This window comes from Mesoplodon bidens (assembly GCF_964165515.1).
Source record: "Mesoplodon bidens genome assembly, chromosome: 8".
NCBI classification, from domain to species: domain Eukaryota; kingdom Metazoa; phylum Chordata; class Mammalia; order Artiodactyla; family Ziphiidae; genus Mesoplodon; species Mesoplodon bidens.
In genome coordinates, this window is record NC_138165.1 from 39,881,350 (window position 1) to 39,901,627 (window position 20,278).

The 20,278-nt window shown below is 39.9% G+C and overlaps 1 protein-coding gene across 6 annotated transcripts in view; it reads right to left on the minus strand.

The window, feature by feature from the left end:
* Window positions 1-16,248: 16,248 nt before the first annotated feature.
* UPP2 (uridine phosphorylase 2) overlaps window positions 16,249-20,278 on the minus strand; it is a 45,163-nt gene continuing 41,133 nt past the window's right edge. For 2 of the 6 annotated variants that reach the window (XM_081242587.1, XM_081242590.1), the window contains one exon: window positions 16,249-17,745. In XM_081242587.1, the coding sequence (XP_081098713.1) occupies window positions 17,594-17,745 (152 nt within the window). In that variant the 3' untranslated portion in view covers window positions 16,249-17,593. Of the gene's footprint in view, window positions 17,746-18,343; window positions 18,537-18,580; window positions 18,624-20,278 lie in introns of those variants that run through there. The other 4 variants (XM_081242588.1, XR_014016511.1, XR_014016510.1 and 1 more) reach the window with 4 other exon arrangements.

Consider the following 20,278-nt stretch of genomic DNA (forward strand, 5'->3'; position numbering starts at 1 on the left):
AGCCCCATCACTCCCTTCTTGCCTGCAGAGTTTCCACTGAAAAATCAGCTGATGACCTTATGGGGATTCCGTTGTATGTTATTTTTTGTTTTTCCCTTGCTGCTTTTAATATTTTTTCTTTGAATTTAATTTTTGTTAGTTTGATTAATATGTGTCTTGGTGTGTTTTTCCTAGGATTTATCCTGTATGAGTCTCTCTGTGCTTCCTGGACTTGGGTGACTATTTCTTTTCACCCATGTTAGGGAAGTTTTCAACTATAATCTCTTCAAATATTTTCTCAGATCCTTTCTTTTTCTCTTCTTCTTCTGGGACCCCTATAATTCGAATGTTGGTACGTTTAGTGTTTTCCCAGAGGTTTCTGAGATTGTCTTCAATTCTTTTTGTTCTTTTCTCTTTATTCTGCTCCTCGGCCGTTATTTCCACCATTTTGTCTTCCAGCTCACTTATTCCTTCTTCTGCCGCAGTTATCCTGTTGCTGATCCCTTCTAGTGTATTTTTCATTTCAGTTATTTTATTGTTCATCTCCGTTTATTTGTTCTTTAGTTCTTCTAGATCTTTGTTGAACATTTCTTGTATTTTCTCAATCACTGCCTCCATCCTATTTCCAAGATTCTGGATCTTTACTATCTTTACTATCATTTTACTATCATTAGTATCTTTACTATCATAACTCTGAATTCTTTTTCAGGTAGATTGCCTATTTCCTCTTCATTTATTTAGTATTGTAGGTTTTTACCTTGCTCCTTCATCTGTGACATATTTTTTTGCCATCTAATTTTTTTTTTTTTAATGAGTGAGATTGTGTTCCTGTCTTACTGGTTCTTTGGCCTGAGGCTTCCAGCACTGGGGTTTGTAGCTATTGAGTAGAGCTGGGTCTTAGTGCTGAGATGAGGAACTCCGTGAGACCTCAATCTGATGAATATTCCCTGGGGTCTGAGGTTCTCTGTTAGTCCAGAGGTTTGGACTCAGAGCTCCCACTGCAGGAGCTTTGGCCCATCCCTGGGCTCATGATCCAAGATCCTGCAAGCTGCCTGAGGTGGCAAAAAAAAAAAAAAAAAAATTAAAGGAAAAAATAAAATTAGACTAGGAAACTAACAGATTTGTTAGGAAGAATATAAAAATAAAAATATAGATGAATCAACAACTGGGAGGTGCATCAGTACCACAGTAGTAAAAAAGAGGAGGAGGGAAAAGAAAAAAAAAAAAGGAGGGGGGAAAGACCTTGGTTGTGGAGAGTGGGGCCTAAGCAAGGGCGAGGTTTGGGTGGTGGTCGGGGCCAATGCTCAGGACCCACAGGGCTGGAAAAGGCCCTGGGGGCTGTGGGGGGTGGGACTTAGGCTCAAGGAACAGAAGGGGCCCAGGCGTGCCCCCCACCCCTGGTCTCAGAGGGCAGGGGACCTCACCTGGGAGCCCAGCAGGCTTCCTGGGCTCAAGTAGGCAGGGCAAATGCCCTCCTCTCCTCTCCTGCTCCTCCAGTCTGGGAGGGCCCCTCCTGCCTGCCTCTCCTGATCTCCCCGGCCTCCCTCCTATGCCCTCAAGAACCCACACTCAAGATTGAGTGGGCCAGGCGAACACCCTCTGCTCCTCTCCCGCTCTTCCCAGAGAGTCCCTCCCACCTGCCTCTCCTGATCTCCGTGGCCTCAGGGGCACTGATCCTGTCTGGCCTCCACTTCTCTTCCCCCCTTAGTCCCCCTGCATCCTACTGGTTCACTTTGGGGTTCCTCCCATCTCCTTGGGTGTCAGAGTCCCTCACCAGCGGCCGGCACATGCCCTAGTTGTGGGGAAAGACTAACTATGCATCTTCCCACACTGCCATCTTGACTTCCATATATTAGTCAGCAATTATTGAGCACTAACTGCATACCAGGGGTATGTTATAGGTGCTTTACATGTATGAAATAATTCGATATGCAACAACAACCCTGTGAGATATGCACTATTTTTAGCTGTGTTGTGTAGTTGGGAAACTAAGGCACAGGAAGGTGACTTACCTTGCCCAATATTACACAGCTCATAAGAACCTAGATTTAAAACCAGGTAACCTGGCTTCTGAGCCCTGAACTCTACTGCCTCCTAGTCTCAGGATTTGCCAGTCTGGCCATCCTGTGATGTCACAAATATCTAGAACTATGCTGAGAATCTATAGGAAATGATGGGACATAGTCACAACTCAGGCATGGGGACTCTTTGGATTTTTACCTGGGTATGAACTCAAATGTATCATAATGGTGTGATTTAAGAAGTGCTGAAAAAGTCCCCTAGGAACCCCCATTATCTGGAATAGATGCTAAGTTCCTTTCAATAGTTGAAGCACTTATGAAAATGTGAATCCTCCAGGAGGACTATTCCCTTAAGCCATCATTTCCAAGTTCTATTCCATAGAACTTTCTTTCCCAAGATCTATTCATGCACCAAATACTGTAGTCCCAGCTAGTGAGTCTAAAAATAAGGCCTCACTTCTTTTTTATATATAAATGGTTTTGCCATAACCACCATCCAGTATTTTTACCTGTTTCTCTTCTACACGTTTTTGGAAATGCCTGCATGTTACACAAATGCGTCCTGGTTGAAGCTCGTCATTGTAGACAGCCCTGTGGCTCCATCCACAGGTCCACTGCTCAGCAGATCATCTTTTGCCATCTCATATCTGGCTTCACTTAGGCAGTTGCTGTTCTTCCTTCAAGCTTTGCTCCAAGCATGAAAACAGAGAATTTCCTTAATTCCACACACTAATAGCCTGTAGCAATTCACAAAACTTATTGAAGGCTTGGAGGCTAAAAGGGGATTATGATCAGAGAAATAAGGAATGAATATACTAGTTGTGACCAGAGACCAACTCTTCCACAGGTCTCCCACTAGCCACCATTCTCCTTGGCATTGTGTGCCATGATGTGGTAGTGGCCAGCCACCTACATCCAGGAGGGAACCTGTGTGCCTCCTCCACCTAGAGGCCAGCCTCCAATAATCTCAGTGCCCAAGGGATGAAACTATTCCACTCCTTTAGAGTCTTTCCAGGACTACTGATGGGGGTAAGGAAAGAAGGCTGTGGGGAGGTGATGCAGAGAAAAATGAAAAATCCATCCCTTCCCAATGGGGTTGACTTGCCCCAAGTGCTCACAAAGTACCCATCAGAAGCTAGCACTCAGTGCCTTCTTCAATGAACTATTCATTATTGGACAACACTGTGTTGGGTACACCAAGAATTCACTGCACCAAACCCAACCTGTAACTTTCCAATCTCTTCTCCAGCATGCTGTGAACAACCCCATACCTTCTGGTCATGGTTCAGTCACTGCCCCAAATCTCCTATAAGCAAATACCTAGGCAAGAACACACAGAGCACTCAGGAACAAGGACGATGTTCAGGCATAAGGTAGTGTAAATGTAGATTTAAAAGAAAAAAAAATAGTTCTTAGTCTTATCATTCTGCTAAAAAATAAATCCAAACACATTACTAAATGAAAGTTAATATTTCAATTTGAAGCATCTACATTTAGTTGTTTCTACTGTATTCAGGTCTTCCAAAAAGAACAGTGATGTATGTATATTAAAAAAAAAAAAACCCTGCATGCTGTAATATTGTGCATTAAAAGTAGCAGAAAGCAAGCAAGCAAGCTGGGGTTAGGGACAAGCCACTCCAAACCCATGCAGCTTTGTAACCAGAACACTAACATCAACATGGGGAATTAACTGGGACCACCCAGGAGACTACCATAGTGAATAAAAAAAAAAACCCATAAACAACAGAGAGGAAATGCTGCTAACACCTCATTTAGAGCACAGGTGGTAGGTGCTGAGAAATGCCCTTGGAAGTGGACCTCTGAGCTGGCAGTCTGCTTTTGTGGTGGGCCTGGGAGGCAGTGTGAGTTCAGGCCATGGCCGCCAAACTCAGAGTAACCCCAGCTACAACAGGGCCTCAGGCTGCCAGCTCTCCTCATCCGTGCCCTTTGCAAAGAGTCAGATTTTCTCTCAACCCGTTCTTTTGCAGAGAGTGAAGTGGTTTCAAGTGTCCTATTTGTGGGGAGTCTCCATTTCACCTCCTTCACTGTGCACAGACTAAAGGCCTGGGCTTTGGTTTCTACACCTGACTCCATGCCTCCTCACTCTTGCCCCCTGGAACAGAGGTCAGCAAACTTTTCTTTAAAGGGCTAGATAGTAAGTATTTTCACCGTTGCCAGTCATATGATGTCTATCGAAACTGCTCAGTTCTGTTGTTGTAGTGCAAAAGGAGCCAGAGACAATATGTAAACACTGGGCTTGGCTGGGTTCCAATAAGACTTGACAAAAACAGGAGAGGCGATTTTGGCTCCCAGACTGTAGTTGGCTGACCCCTGACCCAGAGAAGCACCACTTTCTGTATTGTGTGTTCATCTGCTTCTGGGATATGGGATTACTCTTTGTGTTTTCTCTCTCTTAAGGATTTCCCCTTATTTCTTGTGAGCTTAATAAGATGTTTTAAAGTGTCTTTGTGTGATTTATCCAGATCTGGGTGTTTCAGGGTGGTAGAGGGAGTTTTGTAAAACCTAGTTCTCCATCCCGTTGGAAACAGAAGTCTGGTATGTCTTTTTCTATCTCTTTAATGTCAATCTTCGGTATTATGTTTTAGAAGTTCTCCCATAAATAGGATATAGCTGGATTTTGTTTTACTTTTCAATCTGATAGTCTCTGCCTTTTAACTGATGAGTTAAATTAGTTTACATTCACTATGATTACTGGTACCTTTAAATTTATTTTAGTCACTCTATATTATATTTTCTATTTATCATGCTATTTCTAATCTTTCTTGTTTTTCCTCTTTCTTCCTTCAACAACATTAATCAAGTTTTCCTTTATTCTATCATTTCCCCTTCAGTTGTTTGGAAATTCAACATTTAACTACCATTCTGTGGACAGTAGCCCTTATATTTTAAATATGCACAAGTAACTTAATAAAGTCTAGTGTCATTACAACCTCTACTCTCCTCCCAGTGATGGTGGGCCTGTAGGGCCCGCCACTGATCACGCTTCAGTTTTCCATTTTAATTTTATCTAGTTCTGGGTTTTAATCCCCCAAATTGATTTTTCAGTCAGTTTTTACCAATTTCATTGTTCACCATTGCTTCTTGCATTCTACACATTCTTCTGAGCTCCTTTCCCCTCCGAAATACATCTTTTAATTAGTTGTTCTTTCAGCAAGTATCTAAGTTTAGGGAATACTCTCCACCTTTGTTTTTCAAAAGGTTTTTACTTTATTATTCATGCCTGAATAATATTCTACCTGGGTGTAAAATTCTGAGTTGACAATATTTTTCTTCATGACTCTAAAGATATAATCTCCTAGATAATCTAGGATCTTTCAGATTCTATGGCTGCTATTGAGATATGTGTTATCAATCAAATTATTCATTTGTAGAGAACCCCTCTCTTTCCTTTTTTGTTTACTTTTAACATTTTCTCTTAGTTTTCTTAGATAACTTTACTACAATACTCCCATGTGTGATTTGCCTTTATTTATATTGTGCTTCTCGAATATTTATGTCTTTTGCCAATTCTGGAAATTTCTTAATCATTATGTTTTTGAATATTTTCTCTTTATTGTTCTGTCTACTCTTTCTTTCTAGAACTTCTTTTAGGAATTTATTAGATCTTCTCATTTTATTCTCTTATTTTATGCTTCTTACTCTTACTTTTATATTTTCCATCTCTATTTCTGTGCTGTATTCTCATTTTTTTTTCAGTTCTATTTTAAAGTTCACTAATTCTTTCTTCAGCTGTGCCTAATCTGCTATTTAACTCATCCACTGAACTTTAACAATTACAAATTTTTTTCATTTTTATAATTTTCCAATTTTGAAATGTTTTGAAATTTTACATTTTATTTGGAAGTAAAATTTGGTTCTTGGTTTAGTGTAGTGGTTCAGACCATATACTCTGGTGCTATAGACTGAAAGTTGTGTTCCCCAAATTCATACGTTGAAATCCTAACCCCCAATGTAATGGTATTGGGAGATGGGGCTTCTGGGAGGTGATTAGGTCATGAAGGTATAGCCAAATGAACCAGGTTAATGCCCTTGTAAAAGAGACCCCAGATAGTTCCCTTGCCCTTTTTGCCATGTGAGGTTACAACAAGAAGATGGCCATTTATGAACCAGGAAGTGGCTTCTCACCAGACACTGAATCTGCTGGCACTGAACTTGGTCTTTCCAGCCTCCAGACTAAGAGAAATAAATTTCTGTTGTTTATAAACCACTCAGTTTATGGTATTTTTGTTATAGCAGCCCAAATAGACTAAGACATTTGGATAGAGAATGTTTTTGTACAAACTTCAGCTCTGTTTCTTATTAGACTTGTGACCTGGAGCAAGTTACTTAATCTCTCTGTGCTCCAGTTTTCTCATCTATAAACTGGTAAAATAATAATACCTCATAACACAATATGACAGTGCTGTTTGAGGATTAAATGAATTAGTATTTGCAAAGCATTTTTAAATTAAAATTGGAATTTATTTTATTTATTTATTTTTAAAATTTGTTTATATTTTTGACCGTGCCCCGCGGCCTGCGGGATTTTAGTTCCCTGACCAGGGATCGAACCTGCGTCCTTGGCAGGAGGAAAGCCAGGAGTCCTAACCACTGGCCTGTCAGGAAATTCCCTTGCAGAGCATCTAGAAAAGTGGTCAGTGCTATGCTATAATTATTATCATCATCAACATCATTCAAAGCAGTCTTGACTTTTTCCATTTCTCATTTCTGTGCTTCAATTACTTCTGTTACAGCTTTAATAATTTTAAAGATATTCTCTTTGGTAGTCACTTTCTATATCCCATCTAATAACTCAAATTCTTGAATATAATCTTCCTGTATTTTATGACCATTTACTGTGCCTCACACAAAAATTGTTATGTACTTATTCTGTGACTTTTTATCATGAGCCTCATATTCGATGAGGCTGAATATTTTGTGAAAATCCCCTGCCATCTGTCTGTGTCTGTTGTACCATGTGGTTTTGCTTTTACTTATGCCAGGAGTGCCAGGGACATCTCTGTTCATAACCTAATTTTCTGTTTTTATTTTGAAGTGGGGTTTCCTGGAATGCAGTATAAATTTAAACTCCAACCCTGAGTAAGGATCAAGCATGGATTTTGTATCTCTCAGGGAATTACATGTTTCCCCCCACAGGTTGCCTAGACAGAGGCAGACAAGATTTACTAGGGTCTCCTCTGCAGGTGGGCAGATTTTTTTCTCTTGAGTCTTAGTCCCAACACCTCACCCAAAGTGTGTCTACATAAACTTTAATTCCAAGCCTCCAGGCTATCAGGTCACTACTCTGGCCTTAAGTTTCTTCCTTCCTGTTAGCATCTTTTGATTCTCTTCCAGAAATGTTTTATGCAGCATTTGCAGGTGTTTCCAGTGCTTTGGGATATGTTAGCTCTCCATCTTGCAGAACCCTCAGTAGACTTCTTTCTTCTCACAACATTATTTCACAACTGTCTTCCTTCCTTACTAGTCCCCTTCCTTCTCAATATTTCATTTTTCATCTTATTATCTTCCCCCACTTCATACCAGTTTCTTTCCTTCCCTGGTAGTATGTTTCCATCCTAGAGAGTCCCATATGTGCTATGACAACCTGAAAAGATAAATAGCCTTATTAAATGGTCTTTTACTGTCATTGAGATGCCAAAGTATTTATGCCAAGGGCAATGCATATTGGGTTGTTGCAGGCAATTTTCATTTTAGAATCACAAACTTTGATCCTATAGGAATATTTCCTGATGTTGCTCTTCTTCTCTTCTCTCTACTGAGTATTTTAGATTTCATCACTGTTTCTGATAGCTATTGATGTGTTAGTCATATTCTCTGATAAACTGTGATAAACTGTGCTTTGAAAAATAACCTTGGTTAATTATACTATCTTGAGAAAGAGTGCCCAGACTGGCTGATACAAAGATTCAGGCCTCCTTGGCAGATATATTCCTATACTGAAGATGAGAATATTAGGCAAAACAGTCTCTCTACTGGTAATCATAACCATACCCAGCTCCTTGCTCTGATTTCTCACTCACCGAGCAAGCTTCTTAGAGCCAATGTGACTCCTTCTGTAGAACACAGAAGCCCATGTAGATTGCCAACCAGCAGGCATGATTCCATCAGGCCATATCGCATGAACTTTCTTTCCAAAAATTAGGAAATTAGAATTTGGTATTATAAAAACCACAATACAGACCTCATTGAACTTTTACTTTTTATTGTAGTAAAATATACTTATCATAACATTTACCATTTTAACCTTCTTTTGAGTGTACAAATCAGTGGCATTAGATACATTCACATGATTTTGTAACTATCACCACTATCCATCCCAAACTGAAACTCTGTACCCATTAAACAATAACTCTCCCTTCCTCTTTCCCTCAGCCTCTCATAACCACTTCTTTCTGTTTGTATTTTGAAATGGGGTTTCCCATTTTGAATTTGACTATCTAGATACAATAATTGTCCTTTTGTGTCTGCCTTATTTCACTTAGCATGATGTCCACAAGGCTCATTCATGTTGTAGCATGTGACAGGATTTCATTTAGCCTTTACTTTTATTTTTAAATTTTATTTATTTATTTTTGTTTGGTTTACTCTAAAATTTTTTTTAATTTTTATACAATTTTTAAAGGTTACTTTCCATTTACAGTTATTAAAAAACATTGGCTATATTTCCTGTGTTGTACAATACATCCTTGAGCCTATTTTATACTTAACAGTTTGTACCTCCCATTGCCCCACCCTTATATTGCACCTCCCCCCCAACCACCAGTTTATTCTCTACATCTGTGAGTCTAGCCTTTACATATATCCTCTGGGGGATAGAAGATTCTTTATTAGCCACAAAGCCATAAGGAGTTTTATCTAAATAGATACTGAGATCACTGCTGACATCTCTCACTCATCAGCCCTTTAAATGCCACTCTCTCCCACAGCTACTGCTCTGGCTCTGTCATGTTTGAACTTTCCTTAGCCTTTTAGCAAAAGAAAGACTTTGGAAGCATTGTCTTCACATGAGAAGGGAATTTTTATTCTGAAATATGTAAGCTGTTTAACTTATTAGGTGAAAATTTGAAGGCGCTGACCTTCACAGTAGAGGAGCTGCCTAGTCTAACAAGAAAGCAATGTCTTTGACAGCCCCAGCTTATCTTTACTCCATCTCTGCCCTTCCCCCAATGTTGGAATACTGTGAGAGGGAGCTAGTCATGTCCTGGTCACCTACACCAGGTACAGTTTTTTGTTACCAGTAATTATCTCAGCCTTACTCTTCCTCCTTCCTCTTACCCCTTCAGACTGCCAATCAGTCCTGCCCTATGTGTTTCAGCCACTTCCCTTTGCCTGGGAATAAGGTCCAAACTCCTTACTCTGACTTTTAGGGCCTCACATGATAGAACACCAAATCACCTTTCAGATCCAGCAAAACAGGATTCTTTACTATTCTTATATATGTCCTGTATTGTCCTCCTTTGTCTTATTTCATGCTTTTTCCTTTGATGGCAACACCCGCTTTAGAGTTTCTTTCAAAATTATGGCCCTTAAATAAAGTTCATCTCAAATATCCACCTTGTCCAAGGAACCCTTTCAAATTTTTCCATCTCCATACAATCATTTCCCCTGGTAAGTCCTTAGAACACTTTTATTTCCACCTCTCTTTTCAAGTCTATCAGATTATTCTTGAATTGTAGTTATCCACACATTTGCCTTAGTGCCTCAAACTTAGTAGGCTGTGAATTGTCTAAAGGAGGTGACTGTGTCTTGCTTTCCCACAGCACCTAGCACTGTGACTTGTGCAAAGTAGGTCCTTAATGTTCCATAGGGGATCCAGGTATTGGATAGGAGATTAAACTGAATGTCCCTAAAGTAATTTCTGATGTAGATATTCTTTGCTTCTGTGACTGGGAATTCTAGCTGATCCCACAGAGTCACACGGGGCAGATTACCAGATGCTGGGAAGAGAAAACTCTTCCTCAGAGGTGGGAGGAAGATGGACTTTAAGAGAAGTGGTGAGCATCTGCTTTCTGGTCAAGATGGATCAGAGAATCTGGGATAGTCCTCAGAAGACACTGGTGGCTTTTTTTGCCATTTGCCCTCAATGATGCTTCCTACATGGTCTATTAAGCTGTCGTTAGACCTTGATAAAGCAAGAATTTGGACTATTTCATTCTCACGTGATAAGTTATAACTGGAATAGAACAGTGGAGGCATTCCTTTAGCCCTTTATTTTGCCTTATGTCATGATGCAAAATTCTTGCATGCTTGCTATGTTGTAAACTCTTTGTTAGAGAGGAAACGTTACCTCGTGTGATATTGTGATTTATATTAAATATATATTTGGTCTTCATGCCATTCCTAGCACACAGCTGAAACCCCTGGAATTTCCTGTGAGAAGAGCTATTAAATTGTCTTTGGTTAAAAAAAAAAAAAAGAAAGTAGGTCCTTTATCAATATATTTGTTCTATCATTTACATGTTAACTTAGAGCGTGTCCATGGCACTGCAACCTTGAATCAATCATGGAACCAGTTCTAGAATAGGTGTGACCTCTGGAGACCAAGGGGAAGGAAGGAGAAGGTAGGATCAGGCAGTGTAGGAGGCAGATCTGGCTAGTAGATTCGTGTCCACTGCTGATTATTTACCCAGAGTAAGTGGGACATGGATAACATTTTGTTTGGCCCATCATTGGTTTCTGTTGGTTACAATGTCGGGAGGAAGTGCAAATGCAAAGGACCTTAAACTCAGATGAAGAAATAAAGTGATATGGAAGTGAAAAGAAGAATCCAGATTTTTAAGTATTTGTACTTCCTTTTTTAACAGAGGAGAGAGCAAAATCAGATTACTCAGATGATTTCTGTAACTCTGAAATGTCCCCAGTGCTTCACAATGTTAATGATTAAGTTACTATAGAGAATAACAGATTCTCTAAGAAATTTTAGAAATCTAGAAAATAAATAGACACAATCTTAAATTACTGCCTTTTGGAGGGTAATTTTTGACTAATCCTGTACAAACTAGATGATACTGGTTTCTAGATTGTTTGCCTGATGATTTTTTAAACTATGTTATACTTATAAAAATAATGTCCAAATCATATTTAAGGTTTCAGGGGAAAAGGTGATTTAATGGTGGGCTTTTATTCTCAAGTTAAAATTGCTATGCTCAGTTTTTAGAAAAATAAATGTTAAGTTGATTCCAGGCTGAGCAACACCTATTTAGGAGGAGTGAAAAAGCAAATAAGAAATGAGGAAAACCCTTGAGGAGTAAATAATGAAGCAGGTTGCAAATTATAAGTATTTTTAGTTCTTCATCTTAGGAGACATTGGATGGTAGGCCCCCACTGGCCAATATTTTAGAATTCTTAAGAGATAGAGAAAGTCCTGGAGGACTGAGGAAAGAAATGTTTATAGAGTTTCTTTATTTTTTTAAAAAGGACAAAGAGAGACCCTAATAACTAAGGATTGCATTTACTTTAGCTCTAATCCTGAGATGAAGATTGTAGGTCAAATCCTCAAAAAATCTACTTATGGTATAGACATCTAGAGGCACACAGGATCCTGGAGAGGAATGGTGTGGCTTTATGAAACTCAGTATGTCAGACAATTTTAATTTCCTTCCATGACAGGGTGATGGAACATGTAGCTTGGAGGCAAGCAATAGAGGCCATTTATCTGTCTTTTACTCAAGCTTTCAATTCTATCATACATGGGATGCCCAGCAGCCAGACAAGAAAATGTAAGTTGAACACCATATTTTTCAAGCTGCAAGTCCTGGGGAGTTCCAGGAGAATTTTAAATACAAGCATACATTCTTGAATAGAGGGTTATATCTTTTTTTAAAGTGCTCTAGCAGTTAAGAAGAAAAATACTAACGTCTGTTTTGCAGTAAAAGAATTATAATTGAAAGATCTGCATATAGAATGACTTTAGCTTCTTACATTTTTCCGAATGGTTTTGGGTCCCCAGATGTATTTTGGAGGCTGTATTAATGGATCCCAGCAGGAACCAGATGACACAATTAAACTGGGGAACTGAGAGAATTTCCTGAAAGGACTATTCACAAAGGTGTGGGCAGGATTTAAGGAACAACAAAGGGTGGTGTAGCTGGAACAGCTGTTAACAGCCCTGATGTGAGGGGGCTGGAAGGGAGCAATAACCAGAACCTAGAGGACAGCAGTATGACTAGGGCCACCCAGAGGGACTGTGGCCTGTGGTAGGGGACACAGGTATCCTGCCATGACTCAGCCCAAGGAAAGTGTGCAAACCCATGAAATTATATGCAAATGTAGGGATATACATGTGAATGTGCATTTTTCTGCTGAGCAGGTCCATAGATTTTTATCAACGGTCTCCAAAATGAATCCCAAATGTTAAGAGCTATGTTTTTAAAAGAAGGATATAAAATTTAAACTCACTTTGCTGTATTTCTGAAGTTGATAGTTTGTAGTCCTTGTTAAGTACCTACAGGGTGCAAAGCACTAAATAACATTCTATAACTGGATAAAAATAAACCAGGAGAAGTTATTGAGTGTATTTTGGACCAAAGATTGTGTTTTACTAAGATTGTGTTGTGTGTCAATTGTCTAGTGTGTTTGGGAGTGAAACATGGAGCAGAGGAACTGGTCGGGCTGTTAATGATATCACGTAGCAAATTACACTGAATAATATACACGTTACTTGGAAAGGTTGGTCAAGGGATAACATTTGGGCAAAATTAACTTGACAGGTAGTCAGCTATGTATTTGCTTTAATTGGCTGATTGATTGTGGTTTTGTTTGTTTTTTGGGTTTTGTTTATGTATGTACACACACACACATGTAATTCATATATATGGTATATATCTTAGCCGTGGGTACCATAATAAAATACCAATGACTGAGTGGCTTAAACAACAGAAATTTATTTTCTCACAGTTTTGGAAGCTACAAGTCCCAGACCAAGATTCCATCTGATTCCATATCGGTTGAGAGCTCTCTTTCTGGTTTGCAGATGGCAACCTTCTCACTGCATCCTCACATGGACTTTTCTCAGTACATGTGTACAGAGAGAGAAAGAGAGTGAGCTCTCTGGTGTCCCTTCTGATAAGGACACTAATTCTATCAGATCAAGGCCCCATCCTGTGACCTCATTTAACTTAATTCCTTATAGACCCCCATCTCCAAATATAGCCACACTGAGGGTTAGAGCTTCAACATATGAATTTGACGAGGGGAACACAAAAATTTAATCCATAACAATATATATAAATATATTAATATGTATAATTAATTCACTTTTACTCTGTGTCAGGCACTGTGCACATTGCTGGGGATATAAAATGGTTAAGATATTGTTCCTCTTTTTGGTGAGAATGCTAAAAATCTACTCTTAGCAAATTTCAAGTGTACAAGCACAGAGTTAAACTATAGTCACCGTACTGTACATCAGATCCTCAAAACTTATCATCTTATAACTAGAAATTTGTACCGTTTGACCACTTAGACCAACATCTCCCCATTCTCTGCCCCCAGCCCTTGGTAACCCCCATTCTATTCTCTGTTTCTATGAATCTGACTTTTTTTTTGGATTCCACATGTAAGTAATACCGTACAGTATTTGTCTTTGTCTGGTTTATTTTACTTGGTATAATGCCCTCCAGTTTCATCCATGTTGTCACAAATGGCAGAATTTCCTTTTTTTAATGGATAAATAATATTCCATTGTGTGTATCTGTCTATCTATAGATAGATACACACGATGCATTGTGTGTATGTATGTATGTGTATATATATATATATATATATATATATACACATACATAAACATATATAACGCACACATATATATAACACATTTTCTTTATCCATTCATCAGTCAACAGACACTTATGTTGTTTCCATAGCTTGGCTATTGCATGAAAGGTAACTATGTGAGGTGATGGATGTGTTAATTAACTTGATTGTGGTAATCATTCCACAATGTGTGTATATTATCAAGTCATCATATTGTACACTTGAAAATATATACATTTTAGCTGTCAACTATACCTCAGTTAGAGAAAAAAGATACTGTTCTTGTTGAGGAGTAAGAGTCAAGTAAAAGAGCTTGACCTTTATATAACTAGTCCAGTGGAGGCACCATTGAAAGACTTCTAGAAGTTCAGCTGGAGGAGTGCCTGCCAGATTCCCATATTCTTCATTCTTTTAAATCAGTGCCTTTTGACCCAGGCTGCACATCACCAGGGGAAATTTTTTAAATAGGGTTTCCCAGTCCCACTTCCAGAGATTCTCATTTAGCTGGCCTGAGGTGGGGCCCCAAATGGTGGTTTTTGAAGGCTTCCCTGCTGACCCTAACGTGCAGCAGTGTTGAGAGCAACCTGGAGTAAAGGCACTGACACATACACCCCTCTCCCACCCCACACCCCACACTCACCACTACACTACACTACACTCTGGCCTCTTGGAATCACGACTAGTTGTTCTTCTCCTGATGATTAGTTCACATTTTGTCTTAGAGATGCTGTAAAATTTTTCTCTTTATGAAGCAGCTGCTAGGCAGCCAAGAGCCATTTCAGCACCTCCTGTCTGCCAGTGCATGGACTGTATGCGACACATCTTGGTATTAGCTTCAGGCTTTGTGCCAATGATGCCCCTTCCCTTCCCTTTTCCTTTTTCTTTCCCACTTAGGTCTAATTTGTACTATCTTGATGTGCTTTTATTTATCCTTGTAAACTGTCTCTGATTCTTTTGGGGAAGAGGGAGAGAGATGGATTTATAATGAATGAATGAACAAAGAAAAAACATACCAAAAATACTTGCAACACCCATACATAGAAATCACCAGAAGAGTTTTTGCAAGCCTGTCTGTTTCTTGAATAGATTTCTAGGAGGGCGAGACTGAATGAGTGGAGAAGGTGGGGTTAGAGGTGAGGTGAAGAGCTGGTTCCCAGACTTAGCGCAGGAACAGGTGAGTAGTGACTGAATGCCTGCGTCGGACAGCACTCCATGGCAGTCGAAGGGTAGAAGGAGGGCAGTCGAAGGGAGGCATGTGCCTCCCAAATGAAGACAAGCTGGGCAGCCATTATCCAAGTTCATGAGAAAGGACAGGTGTTCTCAGCATAGCCTACAAACGAGGACACATTGTTATCTTCCTAGTACAACCCTAGTTCTAAGGGAACTAGATGTGATGAACTGAGGGGGAATTAAACTTGGAGACCTTCCTGAAGGAGGTGAATTTAGGGTTTGGTTTTGACAGAGGGGAAAGCCATGTGCTATAGCAGAAAGCAAGAAGTTCTAGACATCACCACAACTCTACACTGATGGTACAGAGGACTTTCCACCCCATAAAGTGTGATGTCGTGGGAGGCACAGCCAAGGAGAGCTGAGATGACAAGGGACTGAATAAGGAAAGGATAAGTCTCGCAAAGACTAGAGGCATTTTAGTGAGAGTTTATGAAGGAAATGTATGAAGCGGATTCATTCTTCATTTAACAAACATTTACTGAGCACCTAGAATGAGACAGGCACTGTTTGGGTGCTTGGGGTACATCAGTAAATAAAACAAATGCAGTCTTTGTCCTCATGAGCCTTATAGCCTAGGCACATTAATTCTATAGAGACACAAATCATGACATAATTGCAAGCGGTGATGAGTAATTTAAGGAGGCTGCAGAGGGCGTTATGGGAGGCTGTGGGTGGGGCTGGGAGGAAGCTGGCTTGAGGAGCAGGAGGGCTGTCCACTGGTGGAGAGGTTGGAGAGCTATCTAGGAGAATCAACTCATAGGACTTGGCAATTGTTTGGATGTGGGAATGAGGAAGGCAGATTCGTCAAAGAGGTGTCCCAGGTTGCTGGCAGGTGCGTGCACATACACCCTTCCACAGGAGCTGAGGGGAGGACTGACTGCGATTCTTTCTTTCTTCTCTCTCTCTCTCTCTCTCTCATAACCTCTCCTCTCAATAAAAAGGAAAATAAGATTTCCCAGGAACAGGTAAATAAAAGTTCATATTGAAGGTTTACGGAGAACAGTCTGGAGTAGTTTCCACTTGGTCTAAAAATATATATGAAACACAGTGAAAACCGCACTAATGACTGCAGTGTTATTCTACCTTACTTTTAGTTCTGATGCTGGTATTTGATGGTGAATTACTGGAATACTTTAAAAATTGCACTCCAAGCATATCTATTGCCAAAAAAGTTCCCCAACGGATGCTCCTCTCAGGAGATTGTTTATTGTCTTTGATTACAAAGAGACAAAAGAGATCTCTCTCATGGTTGGAATTAAATTTTATTTGAGCCACAACAATATAAATATATGTACACAACGTTACATGCTCTTCAAGATTGTAAGCTCTCCTCCACCTTTCCACCATCCATGCTTCCCAACTCTTAAGTGTATCAGCCTTAGAAGAACCCCCCAGGAGGCATCAACTCATACAGAGCAAGGTGTATCCCCTAAGTGGCACCATGCCTGCCAGAGGGTCAAACTGAATAGGGGTACAGGTTGGGTGCAGGCAAGACCTACTTCAAAGTCACACAAAAGGATGACTTTAACATCTTGAACTCAGGTCTAAATTCACTTGTTATTAATTCCTCAGCCTATGAGGTTAATATTGAAATGAAATTTTAAAAATACAGCCTCGGGCTTCCCTGGTGGCACAGTGGTTGAGAGTCCGCCTGCTGATGCAGGGGACACGGGTTCGTGCCCCTGTCCGGGAAGATCCCACATGCCGTGGAGCAGCTAGGCCCGTGAGCCACGGCCGCTGAGCCTGCACGTCCAGAGCCTGTGTTCCGCAACGGGAGAAACCACAACAGTGAGAGGCCCATGTACCGCAAAAAATCAAACAAACAAACAAACAAAAAACAAACACAGCCTCTTCAAAATGCATTTCCTTAAAAGAAAAAAAAAACTGCTAGAAGGTGATTTAATCATTTGTGATTTCTGAAGAAAAATGAAGATCTTTCTTTGCATTTCCAAGGGTTTTCATTTGAAAATCAACGTGTGATCTAGAGTTGTTACTTTTTGTGATAAAATCACAAACATGGGCAAACCTAAGCCTCTAACCCTATTACATGGTGCACTGAAATCCTGCAGGGGAAAAAAAAGAAGTATGGTCACGTTTCCCTAAGTGTAGCTTTTTCATATAGACCTACATTACACTGACACTTTTTTTCTGTAAATATTTTGAATATGCATGATCAATTTCTGTCACTTGTCCAACATCTAGAAGTGCCTGACAACGTTCTAACATGAATTTCTGGATTAGTTTCAGAAACAGAGTGACGGGTAACTGTATCCACAAGTGGTTGATCTATTTTGATGTGAACCTAATTAATGCTGCATATGAAACTCCAAATGTCACAGTACAGGAGTTTTACAGTTTTAATTATTAGACTGACTTAGCTAACTCATTCTAAAATGAAATTTGAATTTAATGTAAGTTATTAAACTCTTTTACAATAAATTCTTTTTTTAAGAGAAAGGGTTGTATAAAATCATTCAATTATGATTTTAGCATGTGGATGAGAACTATATAAAAATGCCACAAATAATATATGACTTCAACATTATGACTGGAACTACAAACTTGTAGGGAAGGATTGGGCTGCCCAGCTATGATGTCTGGTCACGAAGTCCAAGCCGCCGTTTGATGAATCTGGAGATTAGGAGCTGAGGCCGTTTCTGGTACTCCACCAGAACATCATGGGGAGAGTTGATCTGGTCACATTCAAGTCTGTTGAGAAGTGTCACACAGACCACAGCAGCTAGAAGAGCAAATAAGACCATTACCAAACAAATGGGTTTATCTTTTGTATAGAAACATTAACCAGACACCCCCGTGTCCCTAGCACATGTGTTTTTTTCCCTGTAACGTAAATGCAATCCACTGAACCTTCCAGACTTCCTATGAATTATAATGAATTATAATTCATATTTCTGTGGACTCCCACCAAGCACTCCACCTAAATAAGTTAATTGAAATAATTTTCAGCACTCTCCCTTCTCCTTTCCCCTATAATTGGCTACATTAAGGCTTAGAAAAGGTTTGTGTTCAAGATAAGAACAAGGAGGGATCTTTGCCATACAAGATACACAAACCTCCATCTTTCTGTCCCATTTCCAATTCTTAGAGCAGGATTTTCTTTTTCCTTTTTTTAACATCTTTATTGGAGTATAGCTGCTTTACAATGGTGTGTTAGTTTCTGCTTTATAACAAAGTGAATCAGCTAAACATATACATATGTTCCCATATCTCTTCCCTCTTGCATCTCCCTCCCACCCTCGCCATCCCACCCCTCTAGGGGGTCACAAAGCACCGAGCTGATCTCCCTGTGCTATGCGTCTGCTTCCCACTAGCTATCTGTTTTACACTTGGTAGTGTATATATGTCCATGTCACTCTCTCACTTCGTCCCAGCTTACCCTTCCCACTCCCCATGTCCTCAAGTCCATTCTCTACGTCAAGCAGGCCTTTCTTACTTCAGGATATAACCAGAGAGCTAGCCATTTTTTTCCTGAGATGACATTTTACTCCTTGGTGCAGTGTTTGAGTTTGCCTACCGGAGAGGGAAGTAAATAGAGAAGAGATATGACCACTAACCTTGGGAAATAGCAATAAAGGCGAGTACTGACTCTTTTGATATCTGAGAAAAAAAATGAAATGATATGCTTAAATGAAATGATATGCATAAATGATATGCTTAAGAATCAGCCCCATGAAGGAGCACATTTATTAGCATCTAGTTTCTAAAGAATGAGTACAAAATCTTGTGATAGTTACAAAACTAGGGGGAAAGAGCAAACATCTTTCTTTTAAGAAAAATGAAATTCTCATTTTTGAAAACACACCATAAAAGCGGCGTCTTTGGCTTGTTCCTGCAAGAACAAGAGAGAGACATTGGGTCCCCTGCAAATTCTTTATCATCAATTTCACATGAAATCTTGATTTCAAGGAATGTGGTTATACCCATTGGAATCAGTGACAACCACTTTGAATTGATAGCAGTGTCACAATCTCTATCTTCATCTGTATCAGTTTAAAAAGGATTTCAGCGGATCTGGGATTCGATGTAGCTACAGTCACAAGCTTTGAGGTCATGAAGATAAAGTTGGGTGTGAGTGTGATATTTATTTCTTTGACTCCTGCACTCTCAGACTTCTGGATTTGAGAAGGATAAATGGACTGTAATTATAATAGATGCTATCTTTTTTGTTTGGTTTAGCTCTTGCTATATGCTGGGTATTTATGATACCATTTAGACTTCATAGCTGTGCCATGAGCTAGCTATTATTTTTATCCCCTTTGGACAAATGATGAAATGAGGGCTTAGGGAGGTCAAATGGCCCAGTAGGACACAGCTAGTAAATAGCCAATCAATTCCCAGCTTCATAAACTGCTGAGAAGACTCCTCTACCTCCCATCCCTCCTCCTCTGCACATGGCGAACCATAAGGCAGACCTGCCCTGACCGATCAGTTAAACTGACCCTCCTGTTCAGTGAACTGAACAGCAATTGAAAATATCCAACTTGAGCTGAGTCAAGTATTTTCATCACCTAGGACCCTGTTTATTCAAAACTCATTCAGTTGTAAAGCAAGTTGGCCCAACAGGTAAACAAGTAAATGGAAGAGCTAGAAACTTCCTCGGCTTTTCAAGTTAATGATCAGCAAGTCTGTGACGGCTGGCATGAGCTGGTGGCAGCAGGGAAAAGATGAAAGTCCTTCTCTAATCCTTCACTTGGCAGAAGGATAAAAGGAAACAAATGCTCTGTGCTTGTCAAGGAGCGGGAGCTGACTTGACTTAACGTCTTCTCCGGCTATTTCAAGGGTGAGGCCAAAGAGGGACAAGAACAGGTCGTCGCAATCTCAGTGGTGTTTTCTTGATGCTGGAGGACCCATTAACAAGCAGCCTGTAATAATCTTGTCACCTAAAATTACTATTTCCACAAGCAATTAAAAGGGACTAATTTACCCAAAACAGTTTGTCAAAGTTAAGCCTGACAGCTTTGCTACCATAATCCTCAGGTTGGGCAGGGAGGATGGCTCCTGCAGAGAGGCATTCAGTGACCTAGCTGTCACCAAGGAGGTTGTCCGCTAACTGACCTCAGGCTGCAATGGGATGGGAACACACCAGTGTTAACGTGAAGCTCAATGTACCCTCGGCCACCAGGAACTCCCAGTGATTCTACCTCTTTGATTGTTTTTGTTCCCTTTGCAAATCTGATGAAAGTTGTTAACTGCAACCTCTTTTCACAAAAATACACATATGCACATACACACAAAATATTGTAGATAATTTC